General features: G+C 42.5%; 1 protein-coding gene and 1 long non-coding RNA gene across 2 annotated transcripts; one reads left to right on the forward strand and one right to left on the reverse strand.

Annotated features, from left to right (window-relative positions):
* Window positions 1-8: 8 nt before the first annotated feature.
* On the forward strand, window positions 9-1990 carry LOC132331006 (uncharacterized). Its single transcript, XR_009487480.1, has 2 exons — window positions 9-377; window positions 1702-1990. It is a non-coding gene; the product is annotated as an uncharacterized LOC132331006 (long non-coding RNA).
* On the reverse strand, window positions 578-22099 carry AKR1A1 (aldo-keto reductase family 1 member A1). Its single transcript, XM_059853921.1, has 9 exons — window positions 21974-22099; window positions 19592-19687; window positions 13189-13308; window positions 11308-11459; window positions 8967-9162; window positions 8167-8366; window positions 7079-7151; window positions 6077-6163; window positions 578-2477 (listed from the first exon to the last, which is right to left on the reverse strand). Exons 2-9 carry the CDS (start codon window positions 19679-19681, stop codon window positions 2412-2414), a joined length of 984 nt encoding a protein of 327 aa, XP_059709904.1. The 5' UTR covers window positions 19682-19687; window positions 21974-22099; the 3' UTR covers window positions 578-2411.
* Between the last annotated feature and the right edge of the window lie 336 nt (window positions 22100-22435).

Here is a 22435-nt window from a genome sequence, read left to right on the forward strand (position 1 = left end):
CGCGCGCCGCAGGGGGACTACCGCTCCCGGCACGCTGCGCGCCCGCCCCGCCGCGGGACGCCGGGGGCGCCGCCACGCGAGGCGCACTGGGAAGTGTAGTGCCGGAGAGGGAGGCGGGGTCCCGCGGGGCATGCCGGGAGGTGCAGTCCCGCTCCCTCAGCCCCAGCTGGGGGCCCGGGAGGCTCCGGCAGCCGGGCCCGGGCTCTGCATCCGCCCTCGGCCTCTTCCAGCCGAACAGACCCCGGGTGTGTGCCCAGCTAACGCAGAGGCTCCGCTCTCCCCTGCGACATGAACACACGAGCAGACAGGGCTGACATGGCCGCTGCCCTGTCACAGCACAGCCCAGCACCGAGACCTCCAGGCTCTGCTATTTCAAGGTAAAAGTTCTCCAGCTTCAACCTCGCTGTGCCCGTCCCTGCAGGAACAGAGCTGGGAAGTGTGGAGTTCACAGAGCTACAGCAGTAGTGTGCTTTTCTTGGGAATTCTCCCAGCCCAATTAGGTACTCTTGCTCAGAGAAATAACTACAGAAAGTTAATTGAGGCCTTGATAAGAGGGAGGGAAAAAGTCACAAAGTCATACAATGAGTACAGAATTTATTTAAACAAGCAAGCATGCAAGTGAAACAAGCAAGAAAAACCACTGTCCTTGGCAGGCTGACTGCAGTCTGCAGAGTGCCTTCAAAGTACAATTGCTTCCCTAATGATTGCAACAAGAACCGTATTCAAAGTCACCATGTTTAAGTAGAACAATTAAAGAAACCAACAAGAATTTAATTTTCCTTAGGAGAAGATGTCCAGTCTAGTAAAGAATCCTAAATGAGGTGCAATGGCTTCCTCCACTGAGGCAAATTCATCAGGAATTAGGAAACATTTCACAAAGGAACAGCAGTTCCTGAAATTTTGCCTGCAGTTTACAAGGAGTGATAAATGGATGTCATTCATTTTTTTGCAGTTCTGCTGCACACTGTGAGGCCCAGGGCAGGAATTACCTGAGAAGGCTTTACACTCAAAATGAATGCATAGATCTGCTATAGGCCTATGGCAAATGAGGGTACTCAAATTAAAGTGTCTAATTCTTTAACTTTTGAACTATTTGATATACAAGACTATTTTTCTAATTGCTTGCTACTACTATGGGGAAAAAAATTAATCCTATTTAACAGGTAGAGAGGACCAAAATAAAGTGTTGTTGTTTCTAAGGCCACAGAAAGTGTCACCACCAGAGCACAGGTAGGTACAAACAGCTCTTGCCCTTTGTGCTCAGATGACCAGCCAATTCCTTAGGAGACTGACAGAAAAGAAAACTGTGCTTAGAGCTGGAGTTCCAGTCCAAGGGTGCATCAGCACTCAGCAAATTAGTCCCTGCCAGGGGAACGCAGAGACATGGCAAGTAGGAAAACAGGCACAAAAAGGCAAATGACTCACCCCGAGTTACCAGCATGTCAGTGGTACAGCAGGAGACAGGAGCAGCTCTCCTCAGCATCAACCAAAGACATTTTTTGGCAGCAGCCAAAAATGCAACATTAAAACATTGGGAGCTCTGAAAGGTCTTTGGTCTTACTGTACAATTAGGAACTAATTTTGTGACCTTCCAGAAGTCAAAATGGATATCTTTGGTAAAGAAACACTGGACAGCTTCACGGGAAAAGCAGGATGTTTTCTGCAAGACTTGCTGAAAAGTTCTTGTGGCTTTTGTGATAGGATCAGAGCTGCTGTCAGAGCTGAAACCCAGCACTGTGACAAGCAAGAGAGAGAATTGCCCTGAAGGCCTGCTCCAGGGTCTGCTTTTTTTCTGCTCAAATCTACAAGCAAATCAAAATAAAGAGAAAATTGACAACTCTAGATCCCAAAAGTACTATGAAGTGGATAAAAGCATTGGGCATGGCTGATTACTTGGGTTTTAATGAATGGTTTATGGACATAGTGCAATTGTAGCACCTTTCACTTTATTCCCTCTGTAAAAAATTATTAATAAAGATATCAAAGCTGATGGCTGAGCAATTCTTTAGCCTTAAAAAGCTTTCACCTTTTTTCCCCTCATCATGGTAGCAACTGAAGTTTTCAAACCATTTCACAGTAGTAACCAAAGTAATTACTCAAAGTAATGCCTTTGTCTGATAACGATGTGTTTGGAACTTAACTTAGACTCCTTCACTCTTTATCTAATCTCCAAAAGATTTGATGGCTCCAGGAGCCAGCCAGCAGTCATTGTAATAGGTCTACAAACTTTGGAACAGAAGCTACAGGATCTCCAGGCAGGAGGTCGATTAGAAGTAGTACATTGTAGGAAAATCCACTTGGAAAGGAAGGTTTTAATTTGGACAGCGGCAACTGTCAAAAAATCGTGGCAACAATTACTTTGTGGAAAGGCAATTACAGGAGCATTACTTTAACACCTTATTTTCCAGTAGTTAATAGGGCTCATTGAAGGGATAGTGAGGGTGCCCAGCATCTCTGGGTACTAGCTTTCCATCCACCTGTGAAATAAACAAGACAGACTCAAGTCAGAAAGATAAAACCCACTCTTACTTGCAGTTTCAAGTTCTCCATGATTTAGATTTCTAAAACTTTGTATCCCAAAAATCTGGGAGTACATTTTTCAGCTTAAACAAGAGCTCTTCCCTCTACTCCCAGGTCCTCTTAGCCTTTCTTGAAAGAAAAGACACTTCTGTAGCCTAGAGCAAGAGTCTCTCGAGCTGCAGAGACTTGAAGAATTAGACTAAGGATAGTTAAAAGCCTTGTGCCTTGTAGTTGTTACTGAGTAAGTGCTGTATCATGCACACTTCAAAACACTTTATTGGAGTTGGAGCCTTTGTCCATGTTTCCATGATAGAGAATTGCTGGGCTGCCAATTTTAGAGATGGATAAGATGAAACACATTGAGAGGCTTGTTCAGGGTCATATACTGAGGCATTAATAGTGTCACTGAACTCCTTTTAGGAACATTTCCACAGAAGATCAACTTGTCCAGCTGTAAAATGGGAGCACTGAAACCAATATTCACAGACAACCAGAGGCTTGGGCTGGCCCAAAACCAGACATGGCCATGCAGAAGTCTCAGTTCCTTCTTCCCACCTCGCAGCATCCAGATGGACTACTTGCATTTCTGTTGCACCAAGTCCATTGCAACACCCCCAGCTTCCATGTGGCTGAGGTAAAACCTCATCTGTAACTTTTGGGGAAGTCTGGGTGCAGCACTGGCCCACAGCACACACCTCCCCACATGTCAGGCAAGCACCATCCAGCCAAAACTTGAGTTTAACAACTAATGCCTCAATAAAAGTTATATTAGAGAAATCCTTGATTTTATACATAAAAACGTGATGGTAGTGATCACTCGAAATGTTATGAGCACAGAGGTAATCACACGGACTTCCAAACCAAGTATCCACTAGCAAGTGCCCCATTAGCTTTGAATATAAAACCTGCATTTCAAAGCGACTGGAATTCCTGCAATGAGCTGTTTAAATGAGAGGAGTCACCTGGGGGCACTGCAGAGCACAGAACGAAGATGTTACCGTGTTACATTTGACTAACGCTCCGATTAAAATAGACCTGCAATGAGGCTCTCAGCTGAAGGCAATCCTTAAAACAGAACAGAAGTGTCACGGTAGCTTCAGGTTTCCTCAAGTTCTCTTGAATGCCAACAGCTTCCTCATGTTCCTAGAATTCATGTTCTTCACTCTCTCCCCCCTTCTGTCCCCCTGCATATTTGTCCACACAGAACAGGCAAGAATTCTTGTTCACAGCAGGCCAAGACAGCAGCTGCCAGAAGCAATGTTTCACATCACTGATTCCAGTCTACTCCAGGAATGTGAGAGGAGAGGGGGATAAAACCAGCAATGAACACACCTGCAGGTCAACAGTAGCTAACTTTTAAAAAGAGATCATGATGTGCTCACTACATTACTCCTCTCCTGGCCTGACAGTCATTTAAGTTTCACTTAAGTATATTCCTTGGCCAATTACATGTTTGCAAAAGTTTGGATTTCAGATTGGTGCTAGGCAACTTCCAAACTCTATCCAGATAATGAACAGTTAAAAGTATAAAGCAACTTTAATTGTCTACATGCAATGGAATAGCCTCCCCTCAGGCTTTAAACATACAATGAGGAAGAGAGTGGCACAATTTTAAGAACTTGTGGCTATAGATCAATGAATTAAAGCCAAGAAGAACTGTCTCATCAATTACAATAGGAGCTCTCTTGCCACTGTCATATCACACTTTGAAATTCAGACACTAAGTCAGATTCATAGTGGAGACAGGCATGAGAGGTTAGACAGGAATTTTAATTCACAGTTGATGAAAATTCTTTCCAATAAGCCCAGAAGGGATGGGCAGGAGACAAAAGGTTCCATTAGAGATCTTAGAGCTACAGAGCTGTGATTTAACTCCACTCATATTGCTTCTTCCTGTCTCATTATCTGACAATATGGCAATATCTTTGAAGCCCAGCTGCATCACATTCACCCTTTCTCAAGCTGGATGGGCTGCCACTTTGAACTGTATTTCATCTCTCCTTTGTGAATCCCTGTGATCTGATCAGGTCTCCCAGGTAAAAAAAGCACATGAGTTATCCTTGGCTCATTCAAGCCAGGCTGCATTTAAATCTATTTTGCCGTTTCATTAACAAAATAACTTTGTTTTCAGCATGAGTAGCAAAACACTTGAAAGAAACATATTGTCAGCAGCAGGTGTGCTTGTCACTACCCCATTCACACAGATCAGCAGCTAAGCTGCTTGTTTGGTATGCAGACTCCTGATCCATAAACAGAGAGAATTTTGGCTGCAGGGATGTGAGGGTTTATATTTATGCACACATACAGTTAAAAGGATGGCCTTGAGGCTCGTGTAAACATGACAAACTGTGAAAGCTGCAACACGTATCTATCCTTGATATTAGACAATCATTCCCACACATTCACAGCTTCTTTTCTAACTTGGGCTGGTCACTGATATACTCTCAAGTATTCAAAAAACCCACAATGATAAATCCTGGAGAAAAGCTTTCCCCAAGGAATTCCTACAGCCAGCCAGCAGCCACTACTGAAGGATAATTTACAGGCAAAGCACTGAAGAGGCCAGACTGTGCCTGACAGCTCCCAAATTTCTGAGATTTCCTGTATCTGTACAGTGCTCTATATGGCAGAGAAGGGATAAATCACTTCAGTGTCATTAGAGTGCAACTACAGCAACTTGTTACAGTTGCCATATCCTGGCCAGTGATGCACCAGGGAACAGCAACAGCTTTCTGTTGTAAAGTCAGAAGCAGGACAAGAAGAAATGAGAAACACTATAAAGACAGGAGATAAGGCATTGACTTGGCATTTTGCAATGAGGGAAAAGGAATAAGTTAAGGTCCTTTAATGTAATAAAGGAAAGACCAAGAGGACTTCAGTGCTTATAATGCAGCAGCTTCTCTAAAACCAAACTGGCATCTGCTAGGACATGAGGTAAGGGTTTCTGTGACACAGTAAATTACTGATGCTTAAAGATGCTGGAGCTAATGGATTTGGGAAGAAAAACAGAACAGCCTAATCCAAACTCCTTACATTGGAAAAAGGTCATTACAACAGATTCTGAAAAGGGGGACATGCAGTGGAGGGGAGGGAACAAATTCCCTGATGTGACTTCCACCATGGATGTGGAGAAGCAGCAGCACCCTGAGTCTTCATCGATCTTAGAGGTTTATGGTACAAAGTAGACAGTGACAGCTGGCACAAGGAGTATTTCTGTAGGAATGCCATGGAGTTTAGCCTGCTTGGACTTAAGAAGAACAAATCAGCTGGAGTTTGGTGAGATTTGAAGATGGGACTCCAACTCAAAGACCCACGGGAGTCAGTAATGAGAACTCAAGAGAGAGCCACCCATGTCCAAAATAGGACGAAAGTTTTCAACAAGCTGCCTTTTCTGTACCCAGCTTTTGAAAAATTCTTTCATCTTAGATACACTAAGAAGATGCAGTGTTCTTATGAGTAAGTAGTTCTGATGGGTACTAAAGAAACAAAACTGTAAAAATCCCAAGTGGTGGCCATATGCACATAATAAAAACTATTAGATACACAATAAATTTACCGTAATCATTGGCACTATGTAACGCCAGTTTTTATTCAGGTTTCCAATGTGGCTCATCTCCTCTGCTGTGAGGCTGAAGTCAAAGACCTGAGAACAAAAGCCAGAGGCTTTACTCAATAACCTTAGGTTGCCATCAGTTTGCTTTCTGCTAATAAATGTGAAATTGCAATTAAACTCATAACAAACACCAAAGCAAAGGCTTAAAGTCTGAGCTGTTCACACACCTTCCAGCTCTAAGCTTACACTGGCACTGCACAGTGCTCTGCCACTAAGGTAGAAAGCAGTGTGACTGTCACAGCAAGTGCTGCCTATTCAATAAATATTCTGTTTCCATGTAGATCTAAACCTCGAGCAACTGCAGAATTTATAGGAATTTGGTGAGATTTCTAGTAGCACACTACATGTCAGAATTCAGATTAATGGGAGTAACAGATACATAAACAATCCTTACTTAAAAACAAGTATGTAACCAGCCAGTCTTTACTAAAAAATATTCAGAAACATCCTTCAAGATTATTTAAAGTCAGGTTTTCAAATAATTTCTGAAGTCTCTACTTCAGAGCAGACGCGAACCACACTCCTTCAGCATCACTAGAATGGCAGTTTGCTGGAGAAGTAGTCACCAGCCCTCACTTGCAGGATAGAGCAACTATTATGCATAAAAAAGAGTCACTGAGCATAGTTAGAAGACTCCCTATTTCAACAGATTTGTGTCTCAAAAAAATTTAAGTACAGATTTTTCATTTAGACCTCTGCAAAGTACATTCTTTACCTTCTGATAAGACTGTGCATGTGCACATTGCACACACACACTGAGTTGCTTGAAACACATCCTTTGTTTTCTAAAAGCATCTTTACCCTCCCGCCCCAGCATGTGCATACATTGATGAACAAGTATGAACCAAGTGCCTCAGCTTCCTGCTCTGCAAGTTATAGGACAGTGCAGCAATTACTCACATGGAAAGGGCATTTCTGCAACTCCTCTCCTCCATTTCATCTTACCTGCAGATTCTGCTGAATGCGAGCAGGAGTGACACTCTTGGGAATGACAACCACTTTACGCTGCACTTGCCATCTGCAAGAGGAGGTGAGAGGCTTTGTCTGTGCATGCAGTCCAAGGACAATAATTATTATTTAGGTTGAGCAATAATCTCTGGCAGCAGAGATGCCACTTCTGTGAAATAAAAATCTCCACAGCCCTGCATTGTATTAGGACCTGGTGTGTCCAAGCTAAAGCAAGACTGTATCAACTGAATTAACCAGAGGGGGGAAGATGTTCATGCCTTGGAACAAGCACCCAGGTTTCAACTGCTTTAAGCTAAAAGCCCAAGAAACAGTCAGAAAAACATACTTAGGCATTTCAAACAAGTTCTAACCCGACAACCACTCAGAAACTAAATGAAAACCTAGATCCGTAAAGTGCCTGTCTAGTGGCTTAAGCAAAAATCTTGAATACATTCAGCTCTCTGGGTAACGTGCTACTGCCCAAGACTGTGGTAGTGACACTGATGGATACAAAGCCAGTCAAGAAAAATGAGGATAGAAATCCAATTTTAGTTTACAAGATGCTGATCACATTCTGAGTATCACTCAGTCACCTTGTTTTCTGATACCTGGCTATATAAAAACAAAATAGCAAATAGTTCTTCAGTGCAAAGGAGGCAAGTCTTTTCCTCAGCCCCTCTTCCTGGGAGCCCACCTGAATGCAGCAGCAAGCACTAGAGGCTTTAGGGAACCAGCCTGATGCAATTTCAGTGGGCAGCACTCAGATGTGGTATACTGCTGCCTTAATTGTCCTACTGCTATTTCCCAGCAGAAAAGGTACTGTCCCAGACATGGCAACAGTCCATGTGAACTATCTCAGACATGGATCCAGGCCCTGAATGGACCCCTCTGATATAGCCTACCTGCCCTAAGGCAGGACTAACTCTACTAGTTTTGTAAAAAGCACCAAGTGGGCTTTGCTTTTGACTCTCCCTGTGATTTTAACCCCTCCCTGACACACCTAAGGTAGATTCCTTCTAGCTTGTATGCTTTGCTTGACTGAAGGCTGGGTCCCAAACACCACCTCTCTCACAATTATTCTCTACCTGAGGATGATCTGTGCAGGTGACTTGCTGTATTTTTCAGCAATTTTTTTGACCCCAGGTTCCTCTAGCAGCACAGGCTCATCCGGGTGTTTCCACATGCGATCTGGAGAGCCAAGGGGACTGTAGGCAGTGACCACCAGTCCTCGTTTCTGGCAGTGAGCAATCAGCTCATTCTGAGCTAGGTAAGGATGGCATTCCACCTATTAAAAGGACCCACAATGAGTGGCTACAGAACAGATATCAATATACAATGAAACAAACAGGAAGTCAAGCACAAAAGAACCCCACATATCACAGGAGCTCATTCTAGATTCCAGAAAACCTTATGAGGATAAGGTTTAAGTTAACCTTAGTAAATCAAGTCACTACCAGGAGAAAGAAGTGTCTCATAGGCTAAGCTTATAGGAAACAAAACAGATCACCTAAACTTGGTGCTGGACTTTCCCTTGGTACAAAACAGATCATCCAACAAGCAAGGAATTTCTACGCAGTAGGGATTCAAGTTATTCCCTAACAATCTTTCCTTTTTACAGACTAAATTGTTCCTCATACGGAAGATGAATTCTTCCAAAGACCTGTTCATCTAAGCAGGTATAAATGCCCACAGAACATGAATGTAGACTTCCTTTCCAATCTGCCTGGAAAGACAGCCTCTGTGTGCCTGCTCCTGCAGAGCTGGCTATATTCTTCCCTGCAAATAAGAAGCTGCACCTCTTGTGCTAAACACATGACATTGGTTTGCAAATTCTTCACTCTTATGGACAAATAGGAAAGGTATTTGTCTCCTTTATCCACCTTACCTGGAGCACAGCTGGCTTCACAGTAGCCACACTTAGTACATCATCAATCTGCCGACTGTTGAAGTTTGACAGCCCAATGGCTTTCACAAGACCTTTTTCCACCAGTTTCTCCATAGCCTTCCAGGTTTCCTTATAATCAATGTAGTCGTAACGAATTGTGTTATCAGGATTCTTTGGGAAGAGATTGTCCCCTCGTCTACAGCAACAAAGGCAAAGTGTAAGTACATGCACCAAGTTATTTTAGTTCTTCACTCAAAGTAGCTTTCCTCACAGTAGTCTTAAAAGTTTCTACATCGTCTGAAGGACAGAGTACAAACTGAATGAGTCTGTTCAATTCCATTACATGACTTAACCTATAAGCAGTTATTACACAAGACAGTTGTTCCTGCATAAAGTTGTTACACAGCACTTTGAAGTACTCACCTATACAGCAGTGAATACACAGAACTGATAAACCACTGCACACACAGCAGCAGCTCTTTGCATCCCCATAAAACAGCTGATTTAGGGAGCAGCAACTCAGAGGGCAGCTTGGAGTTGCTACCAAAGGGATCTGTGTTTAAGAGCTACCTAGGAGAAACTGTATTTAAAGGATACTGTCCTTCCCACTCCCTCTGGATTCTGTAGCTGTGTCACTACTCAATACAAGCACAGGTTCTCCCAGAAGTCTGTACATGTTTAGTCTTAGCATGTACAGGTTGGGTGTGTTTCCTTCCAATTAGTCATACCAACATATTAAAATAAAAAAAAAAAAAAACAAAAACAAAAAAACAACCACCCAAACAGACAGGAAGTACCCAGCTATGCCAGGTGACATCCCCACAGCCAAAGGGGTGAGACCTATGACTGGTCTCTGAGCAGTCCATGCTGGGAAGGGTACCAGCAATCCCCCTGGGAGAGCCGTGCTCCATAATCACCACAGGACTCTGCTAGCTCAGCAATGAGATTGTTACACTGCTCTAGCTCAGCAATGAGACTGTTACACTGCTCTAGCTCAGCAATGAATGTGTGAGAAATAGCACTTGGGGACAAGGGGAGATGGTTCTTCATGTCACTGGAAAACCTAGAACCAAAACTAACTCTGAAAGCCTTATGAGCTCCCAAGTCAGAAGAGAAGCTTCACATGTCAAGAGTACTGTATTAAGTGAGAGTAATTTTCAAAACCTAGGGCACTGTGATTTTCATCTGGAAGTCTGTTTTAATTTTTCTGTAAATAAGATTCCTTAGCTTAGCCTCCCAATGCAACTGGCATTATAAATAAGTATGCATTAAAACCGTTACATAGCAATAATGGAAAACTGCAGAATATACTGTTTCCAATGAGAAAAGAAATGAAACTGCTTTGACTGTCAGTTTTGTCAACAGTGTCACAATATAGTCTAAATTTAAATATTAGTACTACCTAAACGTACATTATTATTTGTGTTACATGTCATTATCAAAGCAATGTTTGATGGGGTGGTTTTTTTCAAGCAAATGAAAAGGGGTGGTTTTTTTCAAGCAAATGAAAAGCAAACCTGTTGCACAACAGAGGGAATTTTTACAATCTCTTCCTCCAGACCAGTTCTACTTAAAAACACTTCCTCATTCTGTTATGCTGAGGAATATATTTATACTTTGAGCATCTTGCATCTTATCATTAGTGTATTCACTTCACATGACAAGAAAGAGAAAAAACATCCTCAGATTTGCAGAACAGAGGCCCCTTAAACTGAAAGGGCTTGAGTGAAGACTCCATGCAAACCTTTGGCAAGGAGATTTATTCCTCCTCCCTTTTGGTTAGTTGTAGTTGGGTTGGGATACAACTACTTCCACATCTGCAAGGAAATAGAGTAACTGTGCTTCTCATGGGATTGTAGGATAAGTGCATTTAACACTTAACTGGAAAGCTTTCTTGTCTCTTATTTCCTCAAATCATAGAATTACTGCAATTTGTGTCATAAGAAGTCAATTCACTTTCACCTCATACAGATACCACCATGATACTGCATGTGCTTGTCCACTCCAGTACAGTTAATAACTACAAGTGAAAAGTGCTGTGTTGATGAAGCACTTAATTGCCATTTTACAGATCAGTACTGCTAACGCACAAAGCAGTTCTGGTATTTTCTCAAGGTTACCAGGTAGGCCAGTGGCAGAACCAAGAACAGCTGCTACACTTCTCCAGTGCCTAGATGAAGACACTAGACTGTTTTAAACTTTAAACACCAAAAAACACCTTGCAGGCAGCATAAACAGGAAGAAATTCACAGCTCAGAAAGAACATCCTCAGGATATAACATGAGCCACTTATGTAAAACAGGTGTTTCTGCATTCTGTGCCCTCTGCATCTAGAACTTACTCAAAGGCATGAGGCCAGTGCATGAGGTACAGGTCCAGGTAATCCAGTTTCATATCTTCAAGTGTTTTCCTCAGTGCTGGCTCTACATCTTCTGGGTGGTGCTTGGTATTCCAGAGCTTTGATGTTACAAACAGGTCCTCCCTTTTAATAACCTTCAAGAAAGGAAGGAGAGCATAATATACTGGAGCAAGTTCAGAAAGAGAATTGCAACAATTCCCCAATTAGTTTTAAAACAAAGAGAACAACTGAAGTTTTGTGGTTTGTTATGGTTTTGGTTTTTTTTAAAAACAAAAGGAAAAAAGGTAACACATGGAACCAACAAATTAAACCTTTCAAAAATATACTGGATGGAGAAGAGCCAGAGAAATAAACACAGTGGCAAGTCTTCAAGTATAGCAAATACTTTAGCAATTAGAAGTTTTGAAAAACAAAAAAATTTCTTTCCATATACTCACTCTTCCAAACCTTCCAATTCAAGGGTTAAAGCCATTACTAAGTGTGATGTCGCCAAAAGAAAGATTACTTGGCTTATTCATATGTAAATTTCAAATTTCCATTTAACAATTCACATATTCCAGGCTCAACCAGCTAACTTACTTTACTCTTCACATGCTATAAACCAAGATTGTTTCTTGTGGAAAGAGCATGGGAAAATGATGAGAAGAGTCCCCAAACCTCAGCATTGCAGTTTCTAGGCTGTAGAAGGAACACACTAAGAACTGAGAGCTCTACCCTATATTGGAAGGGTAAGAACCAGAAATAAAACAATGGAGAACTGGTTAACTAGAAAGTATAAAATACAAAAGGGAGATCACATTGGGCAAAATGCATAGAATTCCATCAGAAAGGACATTTCTCACTGTCTCATGTCTGAGAAAACTTCAGTCAAGTCTATTTTGAAGAATTTGGAATGATTAATTCCTTAGTTTCTCTCTTCCAACCATTCAATTATTTCTGTGTTTCACACAAGGATGTTGTGTTTAGAAGGAAGATATTTAAAAATTCTTTTTAAAAGAATTTTGATTCAAATTCTAGTTCTAAGTTAGCTAGCTAATATGAACTGAACAAAATGCTTCCCATTGTTAAGGCAACTAATAGGGAAGGAATCCCTGAGGCAAGCTGAAAACAGCCTCTCTCAAGCACATAACAAAGAGATTGCCCTAAAGCCAAGGCAAGAGCAGCAGGGAAGCAAGAACATGAAAACTTCCTTTCCATGAGCTGTGAGGCTGTACAGGTTATCCTTTATCCTTTTGGCCCCTTCAGGGAATAAATTTAAGATTCCACCTCAGCTCATGCATAGGAATGCCTGTCACATTACACGATAAAGCCTCAAACTCTCAGGTGCAGATCTGGAGTCACATTTATGAGTCTTTCACATGCAATCACTGTTCAAAAAAAATTAAAATTCACCACATTTACTCATTCATATTTTATCTGTGACCTACAGTTGATATTTTATCAATAACCAAAAAACTAAATTTGCTGTGGCTATCCCCATGGCATGCTAGACTGGAAAGTCACGGTAACTTTTCATATAAATCATGACAAATATTTTACATTAAAACTAATGATTCTGGGAACCCAAAGGTATCCAAATTGGGATATTTTGTTAGGGGAAAAGGACCAGGAAAAGGAAAAAAAACACCAGCACCACCAAAGGCATTTTCTGTAGCTTCCATCCAATGATCCCAGACAATCTTTCTTCCCCATGACAGCCAGCAGGGTTCTCATAGGAGAGAAAGCCCTCTTTTAGGCCTTCTCCTGACAAATAGCAAACAGCTGGGGTAGACCAGCAGGAAAAGCCACAACTGTGAACCTCACAGGGGACAGCTGTAAGCTTTGGCACAGCACACGGTGAGCAGGGCAGTTCCAGTGTCTTACCTTGCTGGGCCCAACACACTCCTGGAAGGCCTCCCCGATCTCGGCTTCGTTGCTGTAGGCGGCCGCGCAGTCGATGTGGCGATAGCCCAGGCTGAGGGCGTGTTTCACTGCCTCCTTCACCTGCAAACACAAACACACTGCCCATGCAGCCACTGAAAAGGGATGTGGCACTGGGGATAAGTCAAGAAACACTAAGAGACTTGGTGAGGAACACCCCCCAAAAAGCCACAGACCCGTTTAATGTCATGAGACTCAAAGATAAGGATCTGGAGTCTCTGTGGCACGGTCCTTAGAGGGGGAAGAGCAAACTGCTGGCAGGCACTCCAAGAAAATGGATCATGCACACAGGGCCAGCATGCGAGAATGTACCAGGCAGAACACATCCCTACTCCTCACTGCAGTTGTTACACTTTTCTTAAATAAAAAATGAGCTATAAGAAGCGGTTTTCAAATAAGTCATGGTTTAGGAAGACATTTTCTGACCAAACTGACAAATCAACATCAGTCAAACCTGGAATATATTTTCTCTTGCCCAGTAAAGAAAGAGCCTGGCTTCTAACTCCAGAATCACCACAATGTGGGTTTGGTTAGCCACTCACACTTAACTACCAAGACAATGCTCTTTTATGGAAAGTTTTTCTTTCTTGTCCCATAATTGCACAACAGCAAAAGTCATGCTGCTGGGATATTCCTGATGATGCTCACAACTTTACAGTCTGCTTTCAACATTGCTGACAATGAAGGTGTTGCCAACAGCAACACAACTCTTGCTCCATATTGTCACATAAGCCAGAATGGTTTTTGGAAACCAAGGCACTTTACTTCAAATCTCTGTCTGCTTTTGAAAGCTCTAATGAAGCACAAGCAACAAATGTCTTCTCATGCAGGCCTCAGATATGAAGCAAGTCTAGAAACCAGAAGGAAACATAGAATGGCATCTTTGTGAGAAATCCTAAGGAACTTTTGAATAAAGATTTTCTATAAATGATCGTGCAAGAATGAAGAATTACTACAGTTGCCAGTGTAATCATCATCTCCCATTAGGCTGATGACCAATTAGTAAAATCTATTTCATTTAACTTCCAGTGGACAGTTAGCACACATTCTCTCTTATATCTGTCCTTCTGGAATACTACAGGAAGAATAATAAACCCCATCTGAACAGGGATTTCTGTACATTGCACCTCACTAACTTGTCCCTTAAGACTGTGGGAGACTGTAAATGACTCTGTGTATAAGGCTTGATGCTACAGGGCCATAAATGTTAAGTGAGATCACACCTCTCTCATCATGAGATTTAAAAATATGTCCACAAAAGCCAGAGGGCTATTTTGATCAACAGTATGTAACTTAATCAAAGTAGCTGTAAATTTGAAAATGTTGGTACTTTGATTAACAACTTAATCTAAGTACCAGCATTTTCAAATTGAAAGCTGACAAAATTAGTAATACCAAGCAAAGGCATTTACAGTCCTGCTTTCAGATGCTACAAAAAGGCAATAGAGAATCAAATGTGAGAGCTCTCTCCTACTGGTGGATTTGACTTGTTTTTCTTGTCAAGAAGTGCAGTAAAAGCAGACACAGGATATTCTGACTACATTCTTTGGCATTTAGAGAGGAAAACTGGAGTGTAGCTCAGTTTCCCTTAGCCAGGATGACAAAGCACTTCTATTACAGCAGTGAACTCTTCCTCTCTCTAGCAGGATGGTACTTACAGTCCTTGTTTCACCTGACAAAGACATTTCTCAGGTCACTACAAAATCAAGGGCAGGGTAATTCTGAAATCACTTGAGACATAGTAAGGGCTTTTAAGACTCAGTATCTATCCTCCAAAAAGGTGAGATCTGTGGAGAGGGACAGAAAAACAGCAGTGTTCTGTGTCTGGAACCCCCTATTTCCTGTATCAGATTAATACTCTTTTTAATCAAAAAGGCACCAAGTTTACCATAAATGAAAGTAGGCACCACTCACAGAAAAACAGAGATAAAGCACTCCAAACATGTGTCTGCAAAGAGATCAACAAGAGGCTGTATTTTTTTATCAGCATATTTTGAGAAATTTCTAGCCATGAAGAACTGTGACTGATAATTTAAATAAGGTTTGGAGCTGACGAAAATAATCTGTATTTGGGTAAACTATTCCCAGCCTACTAAGACATTTCAATGTGAACTGAGAGCTCCTGTTCCACACAAAAGGCAAACAATCAAGAGGAAAAATGCAAAAAAAAGACATTTTTGGAGGGGAAAAATAATAACATAGATGTAAGTTCTTTTTAAAAAGTCCTTTTTTTTTAACAAGAAGTTCTGTATTTTGGAGATTAACTTCAGATAGGTATATGGTAGGGGATAGAGAACAAAAACACAACAGAGGCAGCTGAAGATTCATATGCCTGTGGGTATTTGTTGTTGTGAAGTACAAATAGCCAAAGGATCCTTCAAACTTTCCATATATTCTTTAGTTTAGCCTGTCAATACTGCTATGAAAGGAGCAATTAGTGAGTTTACTTTGCATTAGGCAAATTGAGTCACACAAGTGACTCACCAATCCATCCCCACAGAACTAAAAAGTTAAGTCTTACTAAAAGTACATCTGAATTGATCTTTAGACATCTTCCAGCCTAACATTAAGGCCCTCAGCTGGGCAGAGTAAATCCAGACCACTCCTACACACATTTGTCATAGCCCTCCTTGTGACAGACAGTCTATACCAATGCTTTGAAATCTTTCTGCTCAAAGTCTTTTAGATGACTCACAAAGATGGCCCTGATGCTACATCCCATTCCTCCCAGAGATGAAATTCACAGCTAGCCCTTTGTGAGGGCTTTTCCCACATTTGCAAAGTGCACAGCTCCTCTCACACCTCTCTTGACCACGTAACTGCAGGTGCTTCCCCCTTTCATCACAACTCACCTTTCCCAAACCTTGCATCACTGTTGCTGCTGTCTCATCAGCTGTTTCATGCCTTTCTTCAAATGGTTTGCCCCAAAACAGACACAGGTATTGTAGTTGGAGCCTCATTCTCCTTCACTTTATAGCAAAGTCCAAGGAACTACACTCCCATTTAAACATCCCAGTAAGGGGCTTGGCCTTGTCACCCATCTTCCTTTGAAGATGGATGAACACAATATCAGTGGCAGATTCTGATACAATCTGTAAGTCCCCGTTAATTATAATATTCATTACTAGATTTCCAATTCTTCAATTTGCCTCTCTCCAGGTTAAAAAACTAACAAGTCATCTTTATACTTCCAGGCAACACACAGTTCAAGTGACCCAGGAGCCTCTTGTGCACAGCCCGAAGCCATTATGAAGAGATTTCCACTCTTAACAGTTCAATACTACTGGGAATTAAAAGGCTCTGACCAGCCACCCCTGCTTCCTGCAAAGTTGACACATTTTAGCAGTTATTTTGCTAAGAGGAAGTAGGAAAAACCCAAACAATGGCAATCAGTGCACGTGATGTTCAGATTCACTGTGACCAGAACCCAAGTGTCACTCTATCACAGTTTCTAAATATTGCACTAAAATTGGCTGAAAAGGAACTCACACCACAAGATAAATAGTGCCAATTTAAAAGGTGATGTTCTCTAAAACAAAGGGGTTTGCCTCTTATCCTTCAAATGCTGAATATAAGTCCCTTCCTCAACAGGGGTGAATTTTTTTGTGCCGGTAACCAGGATTCTCTGTACTGTCTAACAAATTTCAAGAACAAAACATTCTTCCCCGAAGCTGCAATCCTGTCACAAGACACCCTGTCTGACTGGTTTTCTGAGGTGCACTTCTCCTCGGCTTTTCCAAGGTTTCACACAGAAATACAAGCCCTGTGTCCCCCTGTCCCACAGAACCAGCCTCTGCCACTCAGGTTAGGCTGCTCATCAGGTGGGGACCAATCCTCCAGGTTGAAAGCATGACTCACTTAAGAGAGCAGAACAAAGCATTAAAGGCTTACAGCTAATCCAGCTGCAATATCAAAAAGCCATGCTACTGATATTCTTGATGCTCCTGTCTGAATGGATTTCTCTTTGAACTGATTCATGCTGCCAGTTCATAAACTTCTGTACTGTGCTACCTTCCATTTAATACCCCTCCATCATATTCCCATGGAAACATGCAAAACAAATTTCTCTTCTATCATTTGATCATGTAAAACACAAAACATCCTATTATTTTACATGGTGTCAAACCTATAAAATTCTTTCAACATGGAATTAGATTCAATTATTTTCCCCCTGTTAATATCTAGGAAACTGGGACTGCAATGACACCTTTTTACTGGACTGCTAAGATCTGTCTACAAGATCAAGGCTTGTTTACAGTCAGGAACAGTAACAGCAGTAATAAAGAAATTACTCAAGCTTGGCAAGGGAAAGAATTACAATCTGCAAAATATTTACCCAAAATAATTTAAAAGCCATCCATTTCCACACTTGCTTCTAATGCCCTTGAACAAAAGAGCTGTTGATAAATAGCCTCTACTTGGGAAACCAAATTTAATCAGTGCTTATTCTTCTGCTTCTCTGGGTTTTTGGCCCCTAGTCTTTAATTCATAATAGTAGTTATTATCCCTGAACTACATCATGTCTTTTTAAGGGTAAACCATCTGGACATTGCCAAATTGCTGCTATGCCCCTGAACTTTCAGAAGTGGTAAGCAGAAATCCATTTATTCCAGAGGAATAGCAGCAACTTCTGTAACTCTGCCCCTTTCTACTGCACTTCCTAGATTTTGCCTTTAATACAGTCTACAAGGAAGTCTTTGAAGACAGAAGATATTTCAAAGAAGTGACTCCCAATGACTTCCAAGGAAACCCAGAGAAGATGGCTTGATCCTGTGTGGGGTTCAGCTGCCAGCAGCACTGCTGATTATGGCAAAATCCAAGTGAATTAGGCTTAAATTATGCACAAACAGGATCTGTCCTGGTTCCTTTCTAAAGCCACACATTTCTCAGAACAATTAGTTCACAGAATAAACAACACATTCATATTTTGTTTGTTTAGTTTCAGACATTTGCTTTAGACAAAGCATATTAAACTGTTTTGAGTGCACAGAAATTAATCCATTAAGTTTGTGCACATTAACAACTTAATTCAGCTGTCATTTGATGTTTTAAGTGGCAAAGCTGCACATTCACCCTTTTCTTCATTTAAGAGGTTGACTAAGCTTTCACACCAACTCAGCTTCCACATTAGTACAACTTCCATTCCCAACAGATCCACTGTCCTGACAGTTGTTTGGACAGGAAAACCCACAGTAAAATGGCTCTGAATAGATTTAATTTTCATAGCTTGTTTCCCAGCTTTTCCTCTAGCTGCACAAGAGAACTGCACATCTTGAGAAGAGTTTTAACTTTCGCTCTCAGTCATGAGCACTATGTCCTCCAACATACTCCAAAAAACATCATAAAGCTCTCACAGGAGTAGCAGTGAGACATCCATTTACTGCACAGACATGCAGTGGTGTGCATAACCTAGAGAAGCTGTGGATGCCCCATCCCTGGAAATGTTCAAGGCCAGAGTGGATTGACCTCTGAGCAAACTGGTCTAGTGGAAGGGTCTCCCTGCCCACAGCAGAAAATTGGAACTAGATGGTCTTTAAGGTCTCTTCCAACCCAAACCGTTCTGTGATTCTACAATTCTTTGAATACCAGCTAGGAATTTCACCAAGCAGTGGACATTGCCTTTCACAGGAAGTACATACAATTTCTTCCCCAAAAAATGTATCATTTTACTAAATGAAAGAGATACTAAAAGACAGACAAAGGGGAGAAGCATTACAATAGCAGGCACACCATGGCACACATAAACATTCCCACAGACTGTTTGTAGTAACACACAGAATTGTTCCCAAGTGTGGTGTTTGCCAATTCACTGCATTCAGAAGCAGCGTGAATGTCTAATGATACATGAGCCTTCTTATTCTGAAAGCAGGCTGACCCAAGCAAGTTCTTTGTTTGCCTGCTAACCATTGGCTGGCTCCTGGAACAGGACTTATTACAAGAACAACTTGAGTTTCTGCCTCCCAAAATAATGCTTTCTGCTGAGTCATCAGCCTAAGCCAGAGGGGTGTCTGGTCAGACCAGCAGCCTGAGGACTTGCCAGTGGAAGAGTCCAGCACCATGTTATAGAAACACCATCCACTGGTTTTCTTCTGGGTTTATGTCCCAGAGCTCCACTGCCCAAGGCCAGGGCTAACAAGTCTAAAGGGATCTTCCTTTCTGGAAAGATCTGCTGTCTTTGTGCCTTAGGCCTTAGGCAATTACACACATACATACATTCAACTTCAGTGGACTCAAGACTAGAACAGCTCAAGCAAAGGATACAGACCTCAGATCTGGGACCTTAAAAAAAAAATGCACAAACACACATACTAGTTGAGAGCACAGTATCCTATTGTTCCCTGCTTACTTGGCCACGGTCACTTTTCCAAGTTCCCAGTCCCACAAGAGGCATCTTCTGCCCAGTGTGGAGTGTAACGAAGTCGCACGTTGCAGGCATTTTTGCCTAAAGAATAAAAAGAACAAAAAGTTTTGCAGCAATTCTTTAAGTTGCAACAATTTACCTTTTCTGCTCACAATGGCGAAGTTTTTTCATCAACAAAGGAAAGGCTTACAGCATGTCCCAACATCCTCACAATCTATGTTTCTGCTCAAACAGTTAAAAAGAAACTGGATTCAGGATGAGCTCCAAAGCTGGCTAGCTGATTTCACTTACTTCCCAAGCTCTGCTGCATCCAAAATCATGAATGTTATGTGTTTAAAAACAAAAAGCAACAAAAATAACCAAGAGTGGAAGAATGCAATGTTAGTTACATCTGACTATGTAGGAGGAATGGATGTTTTCAGAGTTCAGCATCCACATAGCACACTATCCTAAAACAGATCTGCCTTCTCAGAGTTGTCATTTTCTTCACATAAGCAGGTTCCAGCTGATGGATGCGTTCACACAGAGTTTATGCTTTCAATTTCTTGCTTCTTCATAAAGCAAGAATCCTTTCTGTCTGCTTAGCTTCTGAAGCCATACTTCTGTAGATTTACTAGCAGACACAGATAACATACTTGCTTTTCAGAGAGACATACAAGAGCAGTTGGAGTGATGCGGACCTGAAGGCCATTGTACACCAGGGAGCTGGGGATCCCTGTAACAGTTAACCTGAGTAGGACGAGGCTCATCTTGTGCTGCTCTTCACGCCCAGCCTGGTGCTGTGGGATGCACAGGCTGCAGGATAAGCTCAGCAGCAACCTGTAACAGGAGTCTGCAGGTAGCTCACACTTTACACCTGCAATTATGCTACCTATGCATCCTTGCCTTTATCTAAAAATGCAGGAAGTTCTCCTGAAAGCATCCTTTCTGTGTGCCAGCAGAGGTGATGAATAGAGGTGTTTTCTTGTAAAAGAATCCTCAGCAGTTTAAATGACCAAAACAGGGTAAACCCCTGCTATGAACAGGGTCTGCACACTGTGCTGTGTGAGATCTGCCCGATGCTGCACAAGCTGGGGCTCCCAGCACCTGAAGGGATGCACAACTATCAACACTCTCCTCTTTCTTTAAAGGGTTAGCTCTAAAAAACATAATTTGAAATGATACCTTAGAACCTGAGTGCCTTTCCTGTCAGGACTGTAATGGGCCAGCACCTCCTGGTGCAAGGCAATCATTACACTGACCTAATAGCCCTGGATTTTTACTGAGCTAAGTCCAGCTATTGGTGCTGAAGACAATCACTGGTGAACCAAACTGCAGATATACATCTGTTTTATTGGGGTAGGAGGTCAGAGAAGACAGGGTGATGGTGCCAACAGTATTCTCTTCTACTCTGAACCTGCACAGCCATTTTGTAGCTAGCTACATGCACCTGGGTGCTGTTTAACAGAATTTAGCTGTCTATATAAAGACATCATCTTGCATCAAGCAAAACAACAAAAAATGCAAGGCTTTTTCATTTACTTTGGCCTATAATACAAATAAGATGCCAACTGTATGTTTTACACAACCATGTTATGCAATCATCTTAAAGGTGAGAGTTCAGCCCAGAAGACAAGGTACACGTTTAATCGATAACCAGCATCAGCACATTTTTAAGAACCATCTTGCTTCATGTAGCATTGGACATTAACACCACAGGGAGATTTGAACTATTGCCTCTGGAAGAATGGAACGTCAGAATGGCAGACACTGGAAAAAAAAATATGTTAATTAATACTTTCCACTCAGATTCTTCCCTAAAATAGGGGATTTAGGAGAATCACACTTATGATGCTAGCCATAATTACTCAGGTCATTAAAAAGCTGAAAGTCTCTTCTTAGAAGAGCAGAGATAAAAACAAACATAAAACTAATTCTGGACAAGTAAGATATGGTTATGGCTTAGCATCACCAACCTACGGCCCCATTCACATAAAAGGATTAAAGCTCAGAGTAACTCAATGGCAGCATAAGGCTGGGAGAACTTACCAATAACCACAGTAATGCAAACTACCTCGGTTCATCAACCCACAGCTACAGCTCATTTTTAACCTAAAGCAACGAGTCTTCCAGCAATAAAGCAACCATAGCTATGCATGCCATTAATATGTATAGATATGCAAATAGGTACATATTAGCAATACTCAAATCGCTGTAACCGAGCAGCTTCTGCCGCACACCTCCGGCATAAGCCCTCAGCATTTTGGCTGCCCCAGAGGGAGCGAGCGCGCCCACCTGCCCCTTATCGGGGCGGCGCAGGGCGGGCCCGCCCGGCGCGGGGGGCGGTGGAGGGCTGATAAGGCGGCCCCGCAGCGTTCCCGCACTCACCGCCGGTACCGACCGCTGCCGCCGCCGTTACTGAGGCTGCTGCTCCGGCTGCTGCCCGGCCCTTCCGCTTCCGCCGGGAACGCGCCCCGGGCCGCGGCCTGGGGCAGCGCGGGTGCTGCTGACGGGTTCAAATGTGAAAGTCCATCAGTTCAGCGGGGTTGAGCTGCCTTCGTGGCTCTGCCCCTGGCGGGGCTCCCCGGCACCGACTCGCTCCCCGTAACTCATCGGGCCACCGGCACCGACCCACTCCTGTTTCTCATCGGGCCCCGTCCCGCTGATCTTCCGTGCCCTCCCGGCCCGGTTCCCGTCGGGGAGCTCAGGCAGCCCCAGCCTCACCGCTCCCGCCGAGCGGTGAAGTGATAAATGCGATGGGCTGCACCACACGGGGGGAAGCGACAAAAGACGAGCCCGCGCCATAAATTCGACAAGAAGCGTTTGCATCTTGCCCACTGCTGTTTGTCG

The sequence above is a fragment of the Haemorhous mexicanus genome, chromosome 9 (genome assembly GCF_027477595.1).
Source record: "Haemorhous mexicanus isolate bHaeMex1 chromosome 9, bHaeMex1.pri, whole genome shotgun sequence".
In the NCBI taxonomy this organism is placed as follows: Eukaryota; Metazoa; Chordata; class Aves; order Passeriformes; family Fringillidae; genus Haemorhous; species Haemorhous mexicanus.

What these genes read in the sequence shown, in the direction of transcription:
- AKR1A1 (XM_059853921.1), bottom strand. Translation starts at nt 19,681, where the DNA reads ATGCCTGCAACGTGCGACTTCGTTACACTCCACACTGGGCAGAAGATG. An exon ending in AGTGTGTTGGGCCCAGCAAG is followed by an intron (nt 11,460 to 13,188) that starts GTAAGACACTGG and finishes CCTTTCTTGAAG; the next exon opens with GTTATTAAAAGGGAGGACCT. An exon ending in CCTGCACAGATCATCCTCAG is followed by an intron (nt 7,152 to 8,166) that starts GTAGAGAATAAT and finishes CTCCTCTTGCAG; the next exon opens with ATGGCAAGTGCAGCGTAAAG.